At 39.3% G+C, this 23959-nt stretch overlaps 5 protein-coding genes across 5 annotated transcripts; 2 read left to right on the top strand and 3 right to left on the bottom strand.

The window, feature by feature from the left end:
* Window positions 1-3: 3 nt before the first annotated feature.
* On the top strand, window positions 4-3807 carry PCOAH_00038450 (Uncharacterized protein; the record flags this gene model as incomplete). Its single annotated transcript, XM_020060636.1, has 2 exons — window positions 4-348; window positions 511-3807. 2 exons carry the CDS (start codon window positions 4-6, stop codon window positions 3805-3807), a joined length of 3642 nt encoding a protein of 1213 aa, XP_019916113.1.
* Window positions 3808-4648: 841 nt separating this feature from the next.
* On the bottom strand, window positions 4649-5848 carry PCOAH_00038440 (Malonyl CoA-acyl carrier protein transacylase; the record flags this gene model as incomplete). The annotated part of the gene is made up of 1 exon (XM_020060635.1): window positions 4649-5848. One exon carries the CDS (start codon window positions 5846-5848, stop codon window positions 4649-4651), a length of 1200 nt encoding a protein of 399 aa, XP_019916404.1.
* A 2486-nt stretch (window positions 5849-8334) lies between these two features.
* Window positions 8335-10170, bottom strand: PCOAH_00038430 (Vacuolar ATP synthase; the record flags this gene model as incomplete). The annotated part of the gene is made up of 1 exon (XM_020060634.1): window positions 8335-10170. One exon carries the CDS (start codon window positions 10168-10170, stop codon window positions 8335-8337), a length of 1836 nt encoding a protein of 611 aa, XP_019916988.1.
* A 2842-nt stretch (window positions 10171-13012) lies between these two features.
* On the bottom strand, window positions 13013-16291 carry PCOAH_00038420 (M1-family aminopeptidase; the record flags this gene model as incomplete). The annotated part of the gene is made up of 1 exon (XM_020060633.1): window positions 13013-16291. The coding sequence occupies one exon, from the start codon at window positions 16289-16291 to the stop codon at window positions 13013-13015; it is 3279 nt and encodes a 1092-aa protein (XP_019916867.1).
* Window positions 16292-20427: 4136 nt separating this feature from the next.
* On the top strand, window positions 20428-20892 carry PCOAH_00038410 (Cytochrome c; the record flags this gene model as incomplete). The annotated part of the gene is made up of 1 exon (XM_020060632.1): window positions 20428-20892. One exon carries the CDS (start codon window positions 20428-20430, stop codon window positions 20890-20892), a length of 465 nt encoding a protein of 154 aa, XP_019917033.1.
* Between the last annotated feature and the right edge of the window lie 3067 nt (window positions 20893-23959).

Below are 23959 nucleotides of genomic sequence, written 5' to 3'. Positions count from 1 at the left end.
ACGATGGACATCAACCTGTACATCCACAGTGTTGAAGTGGAGCTGGCCAGGGGGGACACAACTGTGAGGGAGGATGAGCAGGAGGAAGCAAATGTGGTGTACTGCCTGCATATTAAAGTGGAGAGTGGGGACTCAAGGGGAGATTCAAGCAGTTGGGCAAATGGTCAGCCAAGTAGTGACGCAGGTGGCCGCTCCTATGGCGCGCAGCGTGATCTGAAGAACGAAATGCCGAATGGACTCTTTTATGAAACGCCATGGTACATGTGCGTGAAGAAGGGACAAAACGAAATATGCCTCATGTCTTACGAAGTGAACATTTCACACGCCTTTAACATGCTGGAGAAGGATGTGAGTAAATGTGATGCGAAAAATGGGGGAAGCTGCACGTTGGAGGGGTGTGAAGAGAGGATGGTTGCTTCCCTCCAGGGGCTAATCGTAAAAGATAATAACTTCCTATTAATATGTATGACCCCCTTCACCATTCATTTTTTTTTTTTTTCCCACCCGTAGGAGGGGCTCATCCTGTACGTGCTGCGGAAAGACCTGAACAAAGACAAAGTGGATTATCTGCACCGAAGCGAGCTCAACATGAAGAACAAAAGACTCTACGATAAGAACTATTGTATCCTTTTCGAAAATGATAAACTAAAGGGGAAAATAAAAGTGCATTTAAAAAATGGAATTATATATAATAACACGTTAAGTGAAATAAAAACGGGTAATTATTTGAAAGACGTCCATGTGGAGAAATTTTTGCCGAGTGAATTTCCCACAGAGTTAGGTCAAGCACAAGTGGACGAAAGGATTGACCTTGGTCCAAAAGAACAAAGCGGATTGTCACAAGACAAGAATATAATTAACGAATTTAATGAACTGCTTAACGCGAGGAGAATTTTATACTGGGTCTACATAGACGACAACGGGAAGGAACAAGGCCCCTTCAACAGCAACACCATTTTTACTTGGATCATAAATGAGTATTTTGAGGACGATACTTTGATCAGATTACACGATAAGGGTAAGTACTACAAATTGTGCGAAGTGATTGGCTATATTGAAAAAAACGTGTTACTAAATTCGGGCAGCCATGAACTGGTTGGTGACAACATTCAGGGTGCCCTTTCCCAGGGAGTGAATAAAAATTGGGAAGTTTCGAAAGGGAGCCTAACGGAGAAACAGAAAATTTTCATCCACGGGGGAGCTACTACCAGAAATAACATGGCCGATTACGTCATAAACAAAAGTGAGATGTATTTTCCCGAAGGAGAGTACGTTGGACAGTACACGGAGAAAACTTCCGAAAAATTAAGCGACAAGTACAGCAACGAAGTGGATGCAACTAAATCCACTTGTGATATTCGCAGTAAAAGTGAAGATTTTCCAAAGGGGACAGATGCCACAATTCAGAACACAGCGCATAGTAGCAAAAATGGAAAAAAAAAAAATCAAGTGAAAAGGCTGAAAAAGGAGATTAAAAGGATCAAGGACGAAATGGTTAAATTGAAGGAAAGTGCTTGCTCGAGTACACGTGCCATTTGTAACGATGCGGAGGTGGAGGCACGTCATGACTGGTCCCCTCGGTGTGGGGAGGACAAGACGTCCAATTTATTGACCAACGGGGCATCGAAACAGAATTCCTGCACCACCCAAAAGGAATCCCAGATCAACACAAATAATAATGTAACTCATGAGACGACGCAATTTGGATTTCCCCATGAAAATGGCAAACCACACACATATCAGTGTGAACAGAACGTAGGGAGAAGTACCGCCCAGAATAACGGAAAGAGTGTAACAACTGGACATGTTAAAGCGTGTGTAAATTACGCCAATGATCCTTTTTCAAGCGAAGCAGACATGATTGAAAAAATAATTAGTGACATTAATGAAGAGTTTCGAATAAAAGAAAGTCACCAAAAGCAGAGGTGCATGGAAATTGCCATGAGTAGTATAAGTCAAGCTCAGGAGTGTCTTCTCAACATAAAGAAGAAGCGAATGACATCCTACTTGAACAGAATAATAAATTTATCAATTCATGATGAGGCAATATACATCGGGGAGGACAATCGTGAAATTATTCCTATGGAGTGGAGACACTTTAGGAAGAAAGCCGCGAATAATGGCCCCTTCCAAGGTATACGCACTGTTGCTTATGATGGTTCGTGTGAAATATGCCCAGCTTGTGCTACTCCAAAGAAGGCAATTTTTAACAGGAATGTGTTAGGAAGTATCGATCAGGTGACAGGTAAAAAGGGTTACCTACACGCAGGGGGGAGGTTCTCAAATGGGGGCTTCGTAATCACCCCGAGGGAGCAGAAGAAGGTGGGATATTCTTTAGTAATAAATAAGGGGGCGCTAAAAAGTGCTGAGAGGGTTAAATTGGTGAATGGGGAAGGCAGAGCGCAGAGAAGGAGCTGCGAGAATGTTTCCAAAGAACAGGCAACCACTCTGTGCCTCAACCAGCAGAACAATGCAGAAGTTGTGTACAACTACTACGTAAGTTACGATCAATTTTTAAAGTGCATAATTTTGATACAGCGCAGTGTAAGGATGTGGCTAAATAGAAGGAAAAGGCGTAGTTCCGAGTGGAGCAAAAACCAATACAATGTCCGCAAGTCGGATCAATTAGGCCACCGGTGTGCTTTTAGCTGTAGCGTCGTAGGTGGCAATCATGGGGAGAAGGAGAAAGACCCAGGAGAAGATTCAACTGGAATGAAAAAAGAAAAGTACAAGCCGGATATAATAAATCGTACATTCGAAAATGTGCATTTTGTGAATAACCAAAAGAAAGAAATAAATGAATTGTATGTTACTTTTTTAGAGCAAGAAGTGGGAAACAAAATGGAAGGAAGGAATGCACCTATATTCCCATCCCAGCTACAGAGTGTTGAAGGGAAGAGAGATGACATTCGTATGGGTTCCTCTCCAAATGGTGACTACCTTTTTAATAAGAAGAACCAGATGAATAATTATGAGGAAGACGAACTGAGGAGGAGGTGCAACGACAGGGGACTACTTAACAGGGCTGACGAGCTTCATGAAGACATACTTGAAAATGGAGGAAACTCGTTCAGAAGGGAAGATACCAAAATAGTTAAAGAAACATTTGGCGTCAAAAGTGACAATATAAGCTTTGATCGAGAGGAGGTTAGATCATCTAAGCGAAATGTGCATGACCTTTTGTGTAACCTGCTAAGTAAGTACAAAAGTGCGGCCGAGGAAAACGAGACGAACGAAAAATTGAGCAACCTGCACCCAAACGAACAATTTACACGTAACCTAAAAAAGTACAATAGCTTCCTCAAGTCGATAGAAAAAAAAGACATCCCTGGAAAGAGGGACACATTACTATCAGTTGTGAACGACTTGAAATTTGACAACATATTGAGTGAAAAGAAAAAAAATTGCCAAGTGCAAAGGGGCTTAAATAGCAGTTCCGCTATGCACAGGCCATGTTCGTTTCTGAGCTATAGGGAATCCCCCTCCCATAACTACAGTTACAATGATAAAGTACAGAATGGAGTGAACGACGGTATCACCAAGGGGGGAAGTGACATAGGCACAAGTGACAACAAACTGGCAAAAATTAAATTTCTCCAAAGGGGCAATTTTTTTTGTAAAAATTTTTCCGAAAAAGAAGGAAATGTGATGGACTATCCCGTGGGCAAAAATAATGTGAACCATGTTTTATTGAACAAAGTTGGCAATAAAAATTTGAGAAACACCATAACGGATAATTCTTATGATGGATGTTATTCAGATCGTTTTATAGGAGATCGTCACCGTGTCTTCATTACGAAGAGGTGATAGTTAAAGGGGTTTCTTTTAAGTTGGGATAGCTGTCACCACACAGGAACACTGTGTGCACATGTTGTTGTGTACTTTTTTTTTTTTTTTTTTTTTGTGGCGTATAAGAAGTACACTGGACATACGTGCAGATGACCAGCTTCCCCTTTTGTATGATAAAATGAGAATGTTTTAGTTTTTACAAACACGTAAAATTTATGTGTATGATATGTATTCGAAAATTTTCAATTTTTTTTTTTTTTTTTTTTTTTTGTATCATCATTCGTGGATATATGTGTTAATGCTCCTTTTTTAGCGGCACTCGTGTAAGCTTGCGACTGCGAAATATATATACCCATTGCGAATACGCATCAATGTTATGTTATGTTATGTTATCCTTTTGTTAAATCTACAGGCTTAAGCCTCCTTCAGAAGTATGCTTCTTTAATGTGTGCCTTCTTAAAACCTCGAAGTTGGCAAAATGAAAGAAAAAAAGGTCAAAGCATTTTTGCGTCACTTTATGAACGTTCGTATATCTTCACAGGTTGACTTTTCCCCAGATTCGAATTGGCTGTCTTGCCCGTTAAGGGGCGACACCCGACAAGGGAGCTTCACATCTTGATGAGAAAAAGAAAACGGTTTTATGGCACCATCGAGGGTGCTACGTAGTTCATCGGCTGCTCATTTGCTCTGTCTGGTCAGCCCAGAATAGGGTTATCGCTTTGCGGGGGCAAAATTGCAGCTGGTGTTCAGTTTGTTGGGAGGGTTAAATTGGTGTGGGAATAGCACGGGGAAGGCTACGTGGGGGAAAGACACAAATGAACAGGCATGGGCATACAGTCAGACACGAGCATATACCCCACTAAATATACGGCGTTGCCTCCTTCTGCTTCTTCGAGACGTCCTTCAAAAGGTTCGAGTTGATCGTTCCGGGCCCCAACTCGTAGCCAGTCTCGTATCCATGTTTTAGCACATTCTCTAGGCAGGCATTTATTCTAATGGGGCTGGTTAACTGCAGAAGTAGCAGCTCTTTGATTATGTGTGGGTCATCATAAGCACAGCCATCGACATTTGAAATGATTGGAACCTTTAGCTTTTTGAATGTGATCTGTTTTAAGGCATTTTCTAAAGCCTTCCTAGCTGGGAACATGTAGGAAGAGTGGAACCCCCCGGAAATTTGTAACTCTTTAGTAAAAATAGCTTTATATTTTTCCTTTGCTAATTTGTTCAGATATTGCATACTTTCCGGTTTTCCGCATAAACCGAATTTTTTTGGAGTCATATAACTGACAATAAAAATATCGTCATCCATTTCTTTATTGACATCTTCTATCAGGTTGTGAATACGATCTAGGGTTAACCCAACAATTGCAATGGTGGTCGTTTTGTTTAACTTGGCACAGTTCTGCATTGCCTTTCCTCTTTCCTTGGTTAAAAATACGCCTTCCTCAAAGGGCAAAGCTTCTGAACAAGTTAAGGCAGAATATTCACCTAATGAATACCCCATGCATAAATTTAGCTTCATCACTGCGTCTTGCTTTTCTTGTTTCAATTTTTCCAACGCAGCAATGGAAACAGTATAAATGGATGGCTGCGAAATTTCTGAGTCTTTTAATTTTTCTATTGGACCATTCTTAATGACATCCATTAAATTGTAGCCCAGAATTTTACTTGCACGGTCATACATTTCTTTGGCATTTTTACACGTGTTGTATGTATCTAAGCCCATCGATATATACTGCTCCCCCTGTCCTGGAAAAAAAAAAGTGTATTGAGAGCTGTATGATGCTATTCTATATTTTTCGAATTCTTTTAATTTCTTTCTAACGTAATTATCATTTTCAGATGATGTCATAATTTGTTCATTTAATTCATCCGGCTGATTTGGTTCTTTGGTTAACCTCCTCCTGTTCTTTTTGTCCATTCCTCTGTGTAGCAGCCCGCTCATTGCTCTTTCTTTTCCTTTCAAAATGAAACTTTTGCATTCTTCCGAGTTCCATAGAATAATTTTTATCACAATTATGCTTATGGTTAGCAGTGTGCGAGGCGTTATCATGTGCATTCTTCTTTGTGCGTGTGTATATGCGTGTCTATCTGCGCGTGTGTCCGTTTAACCGTGCGTTGTTCTGGGATTCAAAAAAAAAAAAAAATAAAAATACCCACATGTATACCGACATACGCACTGTAGAGGTAGAGGGCAAAATTTTCCAATTCGTCTGCTTCACTAGATCGCGCGGAGCACTCACGTCGTCACGGCGGTTCGTCAACTTTGCAGAATTACCTCACGGGGAGCTAAGCGTGCAAGAGCATTTTCCCGTTTGGTGGGCTATCTTCCTTTTTTTTGTTCTACCTCCTTGTTCTACCTTTTTCACCTCCCTTTGCCGTTTATATACACACTTATATGTACTCTTTTCAAAAGGTACGTGCCGACAGAACAGTCCCTACATGCGCTGTTTATACGTGCAAACACACGTGTGGTCTCTTTATTTGCTGCTGTTATGTTTACGTTTCATTAGGTTGTGCTCTCTTGTTCATTCTGGAGTGATGTCAGATCAAAACTTAAAATAGGAGAATAGGCTATACCGCATGATGGTGTACCAAAGCGGTTAAAAAAAAAATTAAATATTATCAAGTTACATAACTGACGCTTTTAGCATATACTTTTGTGTAAAAGAAAAACATGCATGCACGTCATTTCTCCGTCTCACAAGCAGAAAAAAAATAATCAGGAACAATCTTTAAATATGGGAAGTAGTAGATCTGTTGGCGGACGAGAGCAACCGTCGTTATGCATTTTTCGAAAATGAAATGAAGTCGCGAGGACTCCCTTTACTCTTTTATTTGATCACGCATTTGTGTACTTATTTGTTTTCTCGTTTATTTTACTTTGCCGCCACTTTTAGTAGATTAAAACGTGCAACCATTTCCATCCCGCGAACAGCGAAAAAAGGCAGAAAGCAAATAAAATGCACTCCTCGAAAGGCGAACTGATGGAATGTACGCCTTTCATGCACACTGATAATGAACCCTCCCCCATTCTTATCCTTTACAAAATGGGCACACCCTTTCGAGGGATATATCCCTGTAGGCATTTCCACAGAATACCAGCGTGTTATCCAGCGCAACGATGTGAAGCGATTTTTTTGCACGTTGTTTTTCAAGCTGTGTGATCACCTTTTAATCATATATGTTAAAAAAAAAAAAAAAACTCGCAAAAAAAGAAAAAAAGCAATAGCGTTTATGTTTTAAAATCGGTAAGCGGGAGTGCAATTTTTACTTTTGCCCCCTTTTTACAGAATAATTCTGAATAGTACATTTTTTCTTTAGGACCATTTGGATGTGTTAACAAATGGTAAAGTCGTTTACAACTGTGGTGTTTCTGCTCAATTCGGATGCCCCAAACTTTGCGCCCTCACGTGTGCGTATAATTTCGCCTTGATATGTTTTGTCTTAAGGGGGGAAAAGAACCACAATGGGAAATATTCTGCACCGCGGGATTGGCTATCCCAAGGTGTAACTACATTATGGAAAAAAAAAAAAAAAACTAGAGCTAATAAATAAGCCCAGTGAAAGGGTTATATCGCGCGGTCTGATAGTTACACCCCTTGGTTGTTTCTCACTCCCTTTCGCACTTTCCTTTATTGTAGCACCCGAGGGTGCTATTACATTATACACTTCTTAGACACATATTGAGAAGGAATTAGCCACATATCTACAACTACCTCTCAAGAGAACAGTGTGATCATTTATTGCGCGTGGCGCACATTTGGATTCATTAAAGAGGGAGTCACCCCCGTGCGTGTCTTGTGGGACGAACCCTATACCGAAGTTAAGAAAACCAAATTGGGTAGAAGAAAAAAAATTCAAGGAAAAATTTAAACTCGCATAAGTATATATACACAGTAAGTGCACACATAATACATACGAACTGGAGTGATATGTTTGTATTCCGTGTGGAGAAGTATGCATATTGTGCGCACCTATCAGAATAAACAAATAAAAATAAAAAATTGCATTAAAAAAGAAAAAAGGGGCAGAAAATTGAAGACGCATCATTTTAAAAAAAAATTTGTCCAAAATAAAATGTTACAATAATGTTGCAAAAGTTTTTTTAAAAAATCAGGGTTTGCATAATTGGGGGGGTATATACATCTTTTACGCTCGTCGTGTGCTTCAGTGGGGTTCACACATACACCTTTATTATTTTCCCCAACATTTTTATTTTTTTCCATTTTGCTCTAACGTGTGTGTCGTGGATACGGGGGTAAACCGCGCACAGGGGTAAAAAGAAGAAGAAGGGAAAAAGGGGGAAAAGACGGGAACATGCTAACTACACACGGCACGCTGGGTGTGTAGGCTGTGCATACATTTTATCATTTAAGTCCACGCAGATTCGCCCGCGCACACAAACACATATATATACATACATGTACACACACATACGAACATAAATGTACTATTGGGAACCTCCCCCCTGTATAGAGAAAGAAAACGTCAGGGAGGGAGAGACCCAGGTAGACAACTTTCACCAATATAGAGGGCCTCCTCTCACTTCTCCACCAAATTTCGAAGACCAACGGTTATTTCATCCTCCAAAGCCTTGAAATACTTTTTAAAATACTCATCTGAATTTTTCGGAGATTCAAATTTCATGTGGGTAATTTTATTTATAGTAGGTCTTAATGTGTTGTAAATGGATCCCCATCCGATTTTCCTCTCTCGTGAGTCATATTCTTGTAGAGTCCTCAAACACTGAGCATAAAAATGACAAATAATTTTCATCATACCAACGGTTTTTTGCAAAGGGCACATATAATCATAATCGCTAAAGGCATTTTGTTGGAGGAAATCTTCTCTAATAATTTTGGCAACTTCCATCACCACTTTTTGATCCTCCGATAGGGAGTCCTTTCCAACCAGCTGGACTATATCATTTAGGTCACTCTCCTGTTGCAATATGTCACTTATTTTTTGTCTTAATGATAAGAAGTCTTGGTCGAAATTGTCGAAATATTGCTCCAGTTGTCTTACATATTTGGAAAAAGATGTGGACCAATTAACAGAGGGGAAATGTTTCCTTTGTGCTAATTTTTTATCTAATCCCCAGAAGGCTTGCACAATGGACATGGTTGCTGTGGTTACGGGGTCTGAGAAATCCCCTCCTGGTGGGGATACTGCACCTACGATGGTGATGGAACCCATTCGAGATGGAGACCCAATACATTTTACTTTTCCTGCCCGTTCGTAGAAGGAAGCTAATTTAGCACCAAGGTATGCTGGGTATCCACTATCTGCAGGCATTTCTGCTAAACGTCCAGATATCTCTCTTAGCGCTTCAGCCCATCTGCTGGTACTATCCGCCATCATAGTAGCGTTATACCCCATGTCACGAAAATATTCACACAGAGTTATGCCAGTGTATATACTTGCCTCTCTTGCTGCCACAGGCATATTCGAAGTGTTGGCCACAAGACATGTTCTCTGCATAATACCAACATCTTCATTACCCACCTTAGTAGTTAATTCAGGAAAATCGGACAAAATTTCAGCCATTTCATTTCCTCTTTCTCCACAACCTACATATATAATTACTTCACTGTTTGAATATTTTGACAAGGCCTGAGATACACACGTCTTTCCACACCCGAATGCTCCAGGAATGGCACAAGTGCCTCCCAACACCGTGGGGAATAAAGAGTCTAAGACTCGTTGTCCTGTTAGTAGTAGGGTGTCACCAGTTACCTTTTCTAACACTGGTCTTGGATCTCTAACTGGCCAAAGGTGAGACAACCCATAGGTGTATTTTTTCCCCTGGTATTCCAACTCAAATATTTTATCCTTCAAGGTGTATGAGCCGTCTGGAGCAATGTACGTCACTCTACCCTTCGCATTTGGAGGTGCCATAATTTTATGCTCCTTAAATAATTTATTCTCATCCACATAGCCGAAAATATCTCCACCTGTTATGATGTCATTTATTTTTACTTTTTTATCTGCATAAAATTGCCATTCCTTTTCGTGATCTAATGAGGTCATGTCAATTCCTTTGAAAATATAAACGTCTCCACAGACATTAGCGATTCTTTCCAGTGGTCTCTGGATACCGTCATATATATTGTCCAATATCCCTGGGCCTAATTCCACTGACAAGGCATTTCCTGTTTTGGTCACTGGATCTCCAACAGATAGCCCTGAAGTGTCTTCATACACTTGTATATATGCATAGTTCCCTTCTAAACGTATAATTTCACCCACCAATTTGTTCCATCCGACTTTTGCCAATTCGTACATCCTCGTCCCGCTCATGTTCTCCGCAATGACAAGCGAACCCGCCACTTTGTAGACAATTCCGGGTTCTTCATTTTCGGGGGAAGGCCTCGTCATTTTTGATTTTAGAGGTGAAAAATGGATGGGCTATTTGCCGATGTCCAGCAGTAGGGACGTTTGCTCAAATTGTCAGTCCTGCGCGTGGGGCCCTTTTCTTCTTGTACGAAGAAGTTCCCCAATGGCACTAAATCGGCTTTCGCGCAGGATAATTGGTGAAGGGGGCCTTTTGTGGGTGTGTCAGAAGGCGCTAACGCGGAAGCGTATTAAATGGTGCAAAAAAAAGTACAGGGAGATGGGAAAAAAAAAAGGCATTCACATTGACACGTACTGGCTCTTATTCATACTCAGATTTGTACTCATACTATCGCGCGCATTATTTTGTATACATAAAAATTTTACAAATGGATAAAGCGCGAATTCACGATCGTTTGTCAGCCGTGTTTTACTCTCGTGAAGTCAAATGTTGAATTAACTTCCTCGAAAGGTTATCAATTGCGAGGGGCTTCCTTAGGCTAACTGTTTTTCAGTTTTGTTAATTTATTTTTCTGTTTCAAAATGCCATTTGTTGCTAATAGCTTTGGATTCCTGTCACTACTATTAGTGCTCTTATTGCTATTTATACCATGCTTGTTTCGCGTGGCGACCGGCTGGGAGTCGAAATGCACGTATGCGTATTGGCCTCATGTCGGCTGACGCGCTGCCAATTTGTGTAATCGTGTGTTTTTTTTCGGTTGCCCAGTTCGTATGCGATTTCGTTGGTAAAATATGAATGGAATGCTTGGATAATTATTACGCGGCGTAAGGCCTTTAAGCATATATGCCTTTACGCACCCCATATATTTTTTTTTTTTTTTATCATATAAAGCGCGTACTCATTTACGTGTTTAAGGAAACGATGTCATTCCCCCGTATCAACATGAAAATTCTGCTTTTTTTTTTTTTCTTTCACAATGGAGTAATTTAAAAAATTTTCCGGCTCATAAAAAGAAAAGTTATTTTCAGCTATACGCATAAGGTGCTTTCCTTTTTTTTGGGAAAGCATTGCAAATATGCCAGTTGGAGTACTTTTAATGGAGGCATCTTAGTGTATTTTTTCCTTACCCACCTAGTAGCATTTTTTCCCACCTTTTCCCCCCATTTTTCTTTTTTTTTTTATGTGCCCCTCACCTCTTGGGAAATTTAAAATAGCGCAGAGCATGTACGTACGGTACTATTACGTGTATGTGCACCTATAAGACTAAGCAAGTGCAATGGGATTGTACATGTTTGGGCGAATTTTTGCGTTTAGCTATAGGGATGAATTGAATCCATACAGCAGGCGGCGTAAAAAATGGCCTTTCCAGTTTTACACCACAGTCAAGAATGCATAGCGTTCCCCAATGTGTGTGTTAAGGGGCGCAATGTTATATGCACCGCAGTTATCTCGTAAAGCACCAACACGTGCTAGACGCTATATTGAGTAAAAATGCTGATGAAGCTTCTTTCGTGTGGTATCTCCACAACCCTGTGCACACCGTTAGATGGCGCTGATCCGAGAAAAAGTAAAGGGGCTTACTTTTAAAATAAAATTCCGTCCCTTTTTATTGGAGATACGGATCTAACATACGGGAAATTTCCCATATGTGCAATGTGTGTATGTGTATGCACATGCATGAACGCATGACACACAGTTGTGTTTTCGTAAAAAAAGAGTTACTGCTTTAGTAGTGTAAAAACTGGGGGAACGGGAAAATGATTCCAAAACGCATTCCTACGGTTGACCTGTATAAGATCTCAGCATGTGTGTGTACCTCATATCAGGTAAAGAGCATTGGACAAAAAGTGGCAATTATAATGGCACTTATCTTTGTTCACCTGTATAGCTTTTTTCGCAGTAAAGCTGAGTGAAGTGATGGCACTCCTTTTGGTACATTTTCCATAAAGGTGTGCTTTTATTGTGATTCTTTTCTGTTCCATTTGTTCATTCGAATGCCTCTCAGCGGTTTACAGAATTGAACAGCGCATTTTTTTTCCGTTTTTATGCTAATCGCTCATTTCTGTAGTTCATTAAACAAATTATTTTAAAATGAATATGCGAAGAGTTACATCCCGTACGCTTTGTAAAGGGGCAGAATGCTCCTACCCCTTTTTGTAAAACGACCATCTCTCGGATTTAAGTAGAGCGGTATGGAATGGCGATGCCTTTTTTTTTTTTTGTTCCAAGCGAAAGTGCGAAAAGGTTAAATGCCCATACGTAAGAAAGAGGTACACATAGAGGAGAGGAGCATAATTTTAAATTCCGGCACGTAGTAGAGGCGCGAGGATTGGGACTGACCTGCATCGAGCTCGATTCGCAATTTGTGAAAACCACTCGAGTGATCATCACAGTGAACGTACAAATAGACCTTCATGTGAAAGGACTTCATTCCCCTTCGGACTAACCAACGCATGGACAGATAAACGTGGTAAAAGGGGGATTGTTATCCTGTTCACGATAACCACGTGGACAACGAGGAGTAGCAGTGGGGTCCTCCCGCAAGCAAAAACCGTCTAATCACCTCCATGTGCTCAGTGTCGCGCTTTGAGTACTTTAAAAGTAAAACCTTTTAGTGTTTACATGTGAGTCCTTTTGTTCTTTTAGATGTTTGTGTCTGTGTTACCCTCCTGGGTAAAGTGCACAGCCAGGTGCACGGTGGAAAAAGGGGGCGTAGGTGTGCATGTACAGCTGCACTCATGTTTGTTCACACGCATGTTCGCGCGTGCAATCGGATGTATGTGTGTTTAAAGGTTTATATTTTTTTTTTTTTTTTTTTTTTTTCCCTTGGCTCGATGCACACGCGAAGAATCAACTTCGTTTGTTTGCATGCACGTCGAGCAGATTAACACATGTGTAGATGTAGACATGTATATGAGGCTGAGTTTACAACTTGTTGGTGAGCCTTAACAAGTACTCCTTCAAATTGTTGGAGATGTTTTCCATGGAGAGCATTCGGTTCATTTCGTTGAGCATCATGTCTTGTCGTTTCAAGTCAAGCTTGTTCCACAATTTGAAGGGTTCGCAAAGTTGGGTGGCTACCATAGGATTAAACTTATCGACCTTCATAATAATGTCTGCCATCATTTTGTATCCCTTGCCTGATATGTCATTGAAGTATCTTAAGTTGTTAGTGAATGGAAGGTACACGGCTCTGATTTCATTTGGATTCTTACTATCCTTTAGCACCTCAGTTTCTAGCTTCTTAATAATGTCGTAAATATCTTTTCTATCCGATCTGGAAACAGTCTTTAACCATTCTTGGAGTAGTAACTCATCATCCTTGGATTGGTTGTAGGTCTTTTCATACAGTTCGAAATATTTGTCGGTGTATGCTGATACAGCTAAGCTGGATAGCCAATTGGAAGGATAAGGAGATTTGGAGTGTTCCATAATGTGGTCCAACATATTTGGGTACTTAGCTCTACTTAATAGGGTCAATAAGGTGTTTCTCAATTTTCTCATATTCAATTGTTCAAAATCGACATAAGATTCGTCCTCGAAGTGTGTCATGTCGTCCGCCTTGGCTTGAATAGACTTAAATATCTGGAAGTAGAGATCATTGAGCTTGTCACCTAACTGTTTGTAAATGAAATCTTTCGTATCTGCCAACACATCTGTGTCTACATTTTTAATTTGGTTTATAATGAATCTGTCTCTTGGGAGGGTTATAATGTAGGATTTGAAACCAGCATCGGCATGAGGATCTTCCATCAAGTATTTTATGGCGCTAATGAAGTCATCACTTAAGGGAGTTAAGTTTGGTTTTTCGGCAGACTCTGGTTTGTTTTCTGTTTTGGCTTGTAACAACTCTTGGTAATTCTTCATAATTTGCTTCATGTAAAGATCTACACATACGTTATATCGTACAAATGCATCAGTGTCGTATTTGAGAAGTACGATTCTTTCTGAGTCTGTTAAGTTGTCCTTAATATATACAGGTGCGCTAAATCCTCTGAATAGGGATGGGATTGGTTTCTCATGCACATTGTTAAAAACGAATTTTTCTTTGTCTTTCGTAAATTCTAGGGTGACCTCTGGAATGACGTCTTTTCCATTGTGTGGATTAATGAAACCAACTCGAATGGGAATAAAGAGGGCCTTCTTTTCCTTTTGGTTTGGATCGGGATGGGTAACCTGCGTAACATCAATTACGAATTCTTTCTTAGCCGCATCGTAGGAATATTCTGCAGTTACGTGTGGAGTTCCACTCTGTGAGAACCATAACAGGTACTGATCTAAGTTGGCTGATTTGTCTCCCTTTTTCAGTTTGTACGCCTCATTCATTGCATCGTTGAAATCTTCACAGGTTGCTGTGCCTCCGTCATTATTCTTAATGTATATATCCATACCTTTCTTGTAGTAGTCGTCTCCTAAAATAGTTTGGTACATTCTCATCACTTCACTTCCTTTATCATATACAGTTGTGGTATAGAAGTTCTCCATGCTGACGTATGATTCTGGTCTAATAGGGTGTGCAAGTGGGGATGAGTCTTCCAAAAATTGGACGCTTCTTAGTAAATCTACGTGATCCAAACGGAAGGTAGCAGTTTTGGTGGTCTGTTCAGAGAATAAGTTTTCCCTATGCACAGTCAATCCTTCCTTAAGAGTTAGTTGAAACCAATCTCTCAGAGTAACTCTATTTCCGGTATAGTTGTGGAAATATTCGTGACCAACAACGGTTAGAATTCTTTCGAAGGAAAAATCTATAGACTTCTTCTTTGATGCTAATAAGGAGTTCGCGTTGAAGATGTTGAGACCTTTGTTTTCCATGGCACCCACGTTAAAGTCAGATACAGCTACGAGGTTGAGTCGGGACAAATCGTATTCTAGTCCAAAATAATCTTCGTCAAATTTCATGGCTTTCTTTAGGCACTCTAAAGCCCATTTCAATTTCGAAACGTATTTCTCTTCACTGAAAACATACAATTCTACATTTCTTTTGGAAAATTTGGTGACGTAACTATCACTTAGGTGCTTTAAATCTCCAGCGACTACAGCGAATAGGTAACATGGCTTCAAGTATGGATCGTTAAATCTGGCTCCATGTCTTCCTCCTGGAATATCAAACTGATTTAACTTATCACCATTGCTTAAAAGTACAGGATACTTCTCCTTATCTGCAGTAACCGTTACGTCGTACTTGGCCATCATATCAGGTCTGTCAATGAAGAAGGTGATTCTTCGGAAACCAGTAGCTTCACATTGGGACACTATAATATTCTTCGATTTGTACAAACCAGTCAAAGCATAATTTGTCTCTGGGTGGATGATAACTTCAGATCCGAAAGTGAACTTTCCCTTTGGAATAAACTTGGAATAGATGGTCAAGAATTCATTGTCATATTTGTAGTGTTCTCCTTCTATCAATTTGTTACCATCAATAGATATTTCTTTAATTTCTAAGCTCACACCATCGAATATGAGGTCTTCTCCTTTGTAATGTTCGCTGAGTTTCATATCCAAGTTGGACCTCACAGAAGTTTCATGGTCAAATATGTTGATATTAAGAGTCACGTTGTTGATGACAAATCCACTTGGTTTGTAATCCTTTCTGTAGTGTATTGTGGGTTCATTTTTTCCATCGTTTCCGGTTCCATTGTTGTTATTTTCACCTCCTTCTATGATGGAACTTGCTCCATTGGTGAATACAGCGTTGTTGGAGCCAGATAAGTTCGATGTTCCTTCGCTCTGATCATTTCCCTTCATGCGCTTTTCCTGTGCAGATGCTATGTTACCATCGGATGCGTCCCCCGTTGCGGGTCTCTTCTTTTCCTGCTTTCCTGTTGCGCTCATATTGTTGTTACCACTATCGATGTTCTCACTCATCAATCTGTTTTGGATAATGTACGAGGGTACAGGAGACCTCCTCCCCTTCTGATTTACACCTGTGAACAGATCCCTTCGAAACAAGTCAAGGCTGACAAGTTTTGGTAACTGCAGATGGTAAATCAGTGAGGATAGGCTGATCAGCGCCCTGGCCCTAGTGCTCGCTTTGTTTACATGAATTCCACTTAGCACGCGAGAGGTAATACCGCATGAGTTTTTTCGGCAGCTCCTGCTAATCATGCATGTATTTTGGTAATCAACGGGCGTATAATTTGCTAGCGCTACTAATACCGTTATGAATAGAAAATATAAGTTGAGCATTTTTTCTCTTACCATTTTGGATAAAGGGTGAAAAAAAAAAAAAAAAAAATGAAATGAAAAAAAAAAAAAAAAAATATATATATAAATATAAATATATGAATTTCAAATAAAATAAAACAAAAGTAAACAAATTAAAACAGTTTTTAATTTTTTTAAAATGTTTCAACTGCCGTTCGCTACGCTGGTAACCGTGCCGGGGGGCGGATGTAGAGTTCCACAGTGCGTGTAGGGGTATAGAATGTGCCAGGCGACAGCAATGAGAGGGAGCCACAAATATATATAAATATATATATATTATATATATGTATTATTATATATGCATGTGGTTGCGTTTAAATGCGGTACACGTTTGCTTGCGGACTTTTGTTGTTATTTTTACATGCAGCAAAGCGTGCGCGAATGCAAAAGTACTAATCATGTAAAATCGACTCAGTCCATATATGTATAGAATAAGTGCTTTTATGCTAACACGGGAATCGTCGGTGTCGGGGGGGGAATAAAATAATAAATTCTTAAACATTCACGGGGGGGGTGAACCTTGGTCAGCAAATATAAATAACACGTAAATATAGCAGCGAGCGCGAGATGAATGTAAGGACCGACAGATGCAAGTTCCTATAGTGAACACTTACGATATGTAGAAAAGGTGGCATTACATACACCACGTAAGGACGGTGTAAGCATACACTTTGGCAGTGCGACCCTTCGGCGCGACGATTGCTGCTGCCACTGCTGGGGTTCGAATATGCCCGTAACGCAGGCGTGCACTGCTACCTTTTTTATAGTATCTTTTTATATATATTAACTGTGCATAACTATATATACATATATATTTTTTTTTTTTTTCTATTGCGCTCCTTTGCTTTGTACGATTTTTCCGCCAGGAGGAAGCTATTTCACTTTTCCACTGGTAAAGAAGTTTATCACCCCCAGTGCAACAGCGCGCCAATTCGGGTCACTAAAATAAGTCACGTGTAAAACATATGTACTTATATATGCCGCAATCGGGGGAACACAAATTAAAATACATAAAGCTTAAACTCTCACATGAAACGAGAACTTGGGATGTAAAACTTACACTTTTGACATGTATAAAAATACGTTGGAGAAAAAAATGCCGGTGGTGGTAAATCAGATTTGGTTCAATTAACTCTTTTAAAAAAGAAAAAAAACATCTTTTAAAAAAAAGTAAAAAAAAAAAATATTTTTTCAAAGGGGTATTTAAAATGTAAATTAAAATGAATCGAATAAAGCAACCCAATCAATACAATCGGTTGAATAAATTCTGTCAAACGAAATTAAGCCAAATTTAATCGACGTGATTAAAATGAAAATCACACGCCTCTGCACAATCCGCGAGCACGTAGAAAACGTGGCATTTTACGTTAATCGCAGGAGCACACTACGTGAAGAGTGTGAAATTCGGTTCATGGAACCACATGCAGCGGTTGCAAATTAGCAAACGTTCGACATTCAGAGAAAGCAAAAACGGGAGCGACTTTTCAGGGGTCATGGGTGACGGCGATTTCCCTTAACGTTATGTTAATTCATCTGCGTACTTTGCACATACGTTTATACACTTATTTATTTACCAATTTGTGCAAAAAAAGAAAAACGTTGCATGCTTTTTTTTTTTTTTTTTTGTTTTAATTTGAAGTTGCGATGCACTGCGACGGTTTCGCAGTCTTGCTAATTACCTCCTATGTGACTCCTTTGCTGTTCGTTACGCGTTCACCAATTTCATGCTTTACTATATAACGGATGTGTAGAAGAGGCTCAATAAAATGGAACAATCATGAGCATACGTGATTCGTTACTTTTATGATAACTTCAATGCGGCGCGTTTCGTGTCCACGGTGCGTCAATGGAAGCGCGAGAAGGGCTTACACGTAGGAATTATCTTTACACATAAATGGGAAAAATATACATATACACACATTAAATATTAAATATGAATTGTTTCTTAAAGATAATTTTTTTTTAAAGAAGTTCTCATTTTTTTTTCTTTTTTTTTTTTTTTTTTGGTGTTCCTTACATTCACGCCATTTTAAGCACGTGTTTTTTTTTTCCCTGGGAGCTTGTGATGTCGATGCACGTCTCGTTTCTCCTTAGTTTGTAGATTACTCCTTCAGTTGTGCTAATTGCGGACGTTGCTTTTCCGTGTTATAGGGCGGCTCCACGCTATTTACTCGGCCGTTTTTACACATTTGACCTTTACACCCATTTTGTTTCTTAATTCTTTTCAAGAATTTGCGCCGCTCAGAAAAGTGGTTCACCTATTATTTTGCACGAACAACGATTTTAAAAACGTTGCGTGATCAGATGTGGTCATTTTTCTTTTATTTTCTCTTTCATATCTTTTTGCGATTATTTCAAGCACAACCATTACTTAATCATAAATTGGCCCCCCCCAAAAAAAAAAAAAAGTGATACTAGCATTATTCACATACCCCTTCGCGGCAACGTTTTTTCTTTGTCATTTAGGAAAAAGAAAAAATGTCGCTTTAATGATCGTGAAATATGCGTAGAAGCAGAAAAAACAGAACAACAAAGGAGGAAAGTAGCTTAAGTGGTGTTCGTTGTGTGTACTTCATTATCCGTTCGTTTTTATAAACATGAGGCCACATTCACAACATTGTTATAACTATTAAGGAAAAACTATTTTAAGAAGAAAAAATATCTTTTTTTTTTTTTTTTTTTTTTTTTTTCCTTTACCCCTTCTGCTTCCAGCTCGAAAATTTTAAGTGTGTAACTTTCTTTGCAAAATGCTCCTTTTTGCGAATACGTATAGAACATGCCTTGCTTCGCTTCATTTAAGCTAAACGCAACTGTTCGATCTGCACAAGGGGGGAGAACTTTATGGTATACTTATGAGGTGGGGTAGGAAAAAAAACCTCGCAAAGGACCGATCATTGTGCAACTGGATGAGGACGTAAAGAATGTATAGCACATAGTGGGTATAGAATGTATATGTGTACGGGTGGCGCATCACATAATTTAAAGAATCAAAGATGAGTAACCCTAATGGTTACTTTTTTCCTTCTCGGACGGTTCGTTTTTACAACTGTAGAAATTAAATGAGTCATTTTCCATCGTTAAAAAGTTGTTACTCCAGAAGGTTTTTAAAAGAAAGTGTAGCATATCCATTATAGTACAATCACAAACGTGTGGTGACATTGGTAAGTCCATCCGTACGGTGGTCCACCTTTTCGTCGATGGCAAAATTTGTGATGGTTAGGGGAAAGCATACCTTTTCTGCCAAATTAGGCGACCCTTGCACTCTCTGTTACGTATACCTACTAGAACATGCACAAAAAGTGGCTGCGAGTTGCCGACCCTCATAACTTCTAATTTGAAATGGTCTGCTGCGCCATGGAGAACTGAGCGGGAGTAACTGCTCAACGTGGAGGATGTCCATTTGGGAAGGGTAATAATATAAACAAATGTATTCGTATGTTTGTGAGCGAGTCTGCTGGAAATTTACCATTTGGGGTAAGCACAAACTAGTCTTCAACTGCGACTTCCGTCGGGAGAGTGCCACTATGCCGTTCCGTGCATATTTCGTTGCTTCCCTTTCTGAATCCCATGTTAACCTTTCATCCGCATGCAATAAGGCAAACAAGTAAGCACATTTTTTTTCTACACAAAAAGGGGGCGAAGTAATTTAACTTCCGCCTTTTTTTTTATTTGGCAATTTTTTTTTTTTTTTTTTTTCTTTTCTTTTCGAGCAATTTTATTTCTATGGTATATTTTGGCACACCAAGTGATAGAGCAGTGCGACGGATAAAGAAAGAAAAAAAGAAGTACGAAAAAAATGAGCAGAAAGTGAAGCAGGGAAAAGGGAAAATTCGAACAGGCAGGAAGTACAGAAAAGAGGAAAACCTGACCAGATGGTCAAGAAAAGAAACATTATGAAAGGTTGTAAAGCAGGAAAAATATCTCTGCTGTTCAGGCATGGAATTTGCTGTGCCAGAATAAATGGAACCACGCGAGGGCAGATGCAGCTAGCACAGAAGAAAGGATCGAACGAACCAACTGTCGAGCGAACCCGGGAAGCAGCCCCCAAGTAGCCCTCATGCAACCACCAACCATTTAGCAGGGAGCACCCCACGAGCACACACGGAACAAACGCCGCACGTATAAACTGAAAGATGAATTTAGCCAAGAATAAGAAAAACAACCTGATAGAGGATGAGCTACCAAACGATTTTGTACTACCTAAGGGAGACAAAGTAAAAGGGGAGAAGCTATTCAAGAAGCACTGTAAGCAATGTCACTCCATAGCCCCAGACAATACACAATCGAATTCAGGATTCACAAGTTGGGGTCCTTCTCTATTTAATGTTTATAACAGAACTGCTGGAATGAGCAAAGGCAATTCGCCTTTTCAAGTATCACCTGATATGCACGCATCGGGCATTATATGGAATGACTTAAATTTAATGAAGTACATGAAGAACCCCAAAGATTTTGTAGAAGCAAACATTGGTATGAACTTTAAAGGGATTTCAAATTTTCAAGATAGGGTTGACATCGTTCACTATTTAAAAACCCTTACGTATGATGATCCACATGGGAAAGAAATTGTCGACAAATTTTCCAAAAAAGAAAAATAACACTTTTAACATTGCCGGTCAGTACGCAACAACAGAAAAAAAAAAAAAAAGAAAGAAAAATAACAACAAAACTCACTATTTACGAATGTGTGTTCCAACGCGCTGAAATGGCTGGTGTCCCTTTTTTTCCGCGTTCCGTTGGTTAACATAACCATTGAGTTCATTTTTTTACAGGTCTTTATCTTTGTAATTTTTTTTCTTTTCTTTAAATATTTTTTTGAAGAGCTCAGCACATTTTTTCTTCTTTATGCGAGTGTGCGTGTTGTGCAGTTCATGTCTCCGTTTTTCCTTTCTTTCTTTTTTTTTCTTCTTTCTTTTTTTTCTCCTTCTTTCTTTTTTTTTTTTTCTTTTGTATGCACACTTTAAATGCATGCCCCTCTTTAAAACAGCTAAACATCAGGCCACATTGCTGTTCTTATACCCTGAAACAGCTAAAGACGAGGCCACATTGTTGCCTTTACACTATGAAATAACTAAATACTACAGCACATTGTTGTCCTTACATCCTAAAACATTAACCCTAAATGCGAAATCTTACACTTCCAACTCTTAATCCTCAAACCTAAATTGCGAAATCCTACACCCGCGCACTGATTCATTCACCTTAATTTTTTTTTTTTTCGCTTTTCCTTTGCTCTTTTTTTTTTTTTTTTTTTTGTTCCTTTTTTTTTTTTTTTTTTTTGTTCCTTTTTTTTTTTTTTTTTTTTGTTCCTTTTTTTTTTTTTCTTTATTTTTCCTTTTTTTCCTTTTTTTCCTTTTTTTTTTATTTTATTCGTTCTTTCTTCATCTGGAGCATGTTCAACTAAGTTGCTCATTTAGATGAATCAACAGAAGAACATCATCCTTAGATGAACACAACAACATCTTCTTCTCAGATGAATGATCATCTAAATGATTGTGTTCTTGTTGCAGTGGTGGTAGTGGTGTATGGAATAGAATATTCTGTGGGAGAGTCCGTGTCACCTATTGTTGTAGCATTGTCTGTTTCTGTTGTTAAGGTGTTGTCGTCTTCTGTTAGAGTGTCGTCAAAGTGATGACGTCCAGTGGTTGATCTTACGCCCCGGGTCCGATTTCCTCTGTTTCTATTACTGCTGTTATTCCTTCCTCCTCCAAAGAAGGTGTTACGTAATCCAGAAAATAAATTGGTATACTACAAAAAAAGGAAAGAAAAAAGAAGGAAGAAAAGAGACGAAATTAGGAGCATATGTGTACCACACATATGTATATATATAATGCAACACATTGTTCCTCATTTCCTATTGCACATATATATAAAAGAAGTATATATTAATAAATTTTGTTATTATTTATATTTTCACTTTAAATTGTAATGGTAATTGTAATTATTGTATGTACTTACTTTATATAATAATGAAGCAATTAATGGAACAGCTACTGCTCCTGCAGCTCCAGAAGAGATGGCAGTGGTAGGAAAGGTGGACGCTGTGCTGTCCACTCCTGGAAGTGTCTCCGTCACTTGGGACAGTAGTTGCCTCCCGGGAGCTGTCGGTGTACTTGGACGTGCAGCAGGTCCAGGTGCTGGTGCTGTACTTCCACCACTGGAGGATGATCCTCCCATACTGGAGGAGGAACCTCCACTTTCCAGATTACTCCCTGCGGGTTGTGATACTGCTGCTTGAGAAGTAGGTTGAGTAGGTTCGACGGAAGGTTCTACAGATGGTTGTAAAACTGCTGAAAAAAATAAGATAGGAATGGGAGTGGAAGGGAGGTGGTGGAAGGGGGGGACAAAGAATAACCGTACTTAAGGTAATTCCGTTCACTTAAAGTAATTCTACTTTCCTTAAGGTAGTTTTATTCTGTGCTTACTTGTTCCGTCCTCGTCGTGAGATTGTTCCATACGTGCGAGTTGTTCAGGACATGTTAATTCTTGTGGTGGTAGAAATTCCCCTTCCTGCTTCCTTTTCCCACTGTTAAATGTGGTACAATAATTATCATTGCCAGTTCCTGGGCAATCTGTACTTAACTTCGAATATGCTTCCTGAGCTGCCGTGAAGGGGGTCTTCCATTTTTCAGTACTGCAATATTTCTGACAGTCCGCGTTATCCTTCAGTTTATTGTAGTCATAATACCAATCAAATACTTTTTTAGCCTTTTCGAACTTGTCTTTGTTCATACCTTTGTATATATTAGTGCACTTACATTTATACATGGAATCCTGCAGTTTCTCATAAATTTCCGGCATAACCATTGAGAGCTTGCTTCCTCCCTTATTTATTTTTTCACCTAACCAATAAAAAAAGAAACTATAACGGTCACTACTGGACAAAGTAGCGAACTCTTCCCTCCCTGTTCCCTTACAAGTTACACAATAGTTCTTTACAATTTTATCAATCCAATCCCACTTATTCCCTCCGTATGAACCTAACCGTCCTTTTAATGCGTTTTCCACATCACTGCGGCTCCCTTTGCTTCCGTTGAGTTCACAACTTGTTCCTACTCCTTGGTCTAATGCTTTGTATATTTTTTGTGAAGGTAATGTACTTGTGTCGGCGTCCTAAAGAAATATAGAATTGGTAACAGGAGGAAGTGGAATGTATACATAGATGTGAATATATTATCATGTGTACATTTCTTATATATTTTTATTACTTTACGTATACAGTATTGTATATATAATATTTATAAAATTTCAAATAAGGGAAGTAACCTGTGGTTTTTCTGCAGCAGGACACGCTAATTTTTCTGGTGGATCATATTCCTTCCTCCCCCCTTCCTTGCTCCTAAATTTGGGACAATATGAATCTCCGTCAGTTTTACTACAATCTGTACTTACTTTGCCATATGTTGTTTGGGCTATGTCGTAGGGGGCATTACATTTTTCATTATTATTACAATATTTCTGACACTCCGAGTCATCCTTCAGTAGCTTATTATAGTTATAGAACCAATCAAATAGTATTTTAGCCTGTGGGAATCTGTCCTTGTTCATACCATCGTACAAATTGGTGCATGTACATCCGGATATAGAATCCTGCAGTTTTCCATAAATTGCCCTCATAACCGATGAAAACTCCCAATCATTAGTCAATTTGTCCCCTACCTTTTC

This window comes from Plasmodium coatneyi, chromosome 12 (genome assembly GCF_001680005.1).
Source record: "Plasmodium coatneyi strain Hackeri chromosome 12, complete sequence".
Taxonomy (NCBI): domain Eukaryota; phylum Apicomplexa; class Aconoidasida; order Haemosporida; family Plasmodiidae; genus Plasmodium; species Plasmodium coatneyi.
Note: the sequence above shows the minus strand (reverse complement) of the source record. Positions and strands in the feature narration are given on the sequence as shown.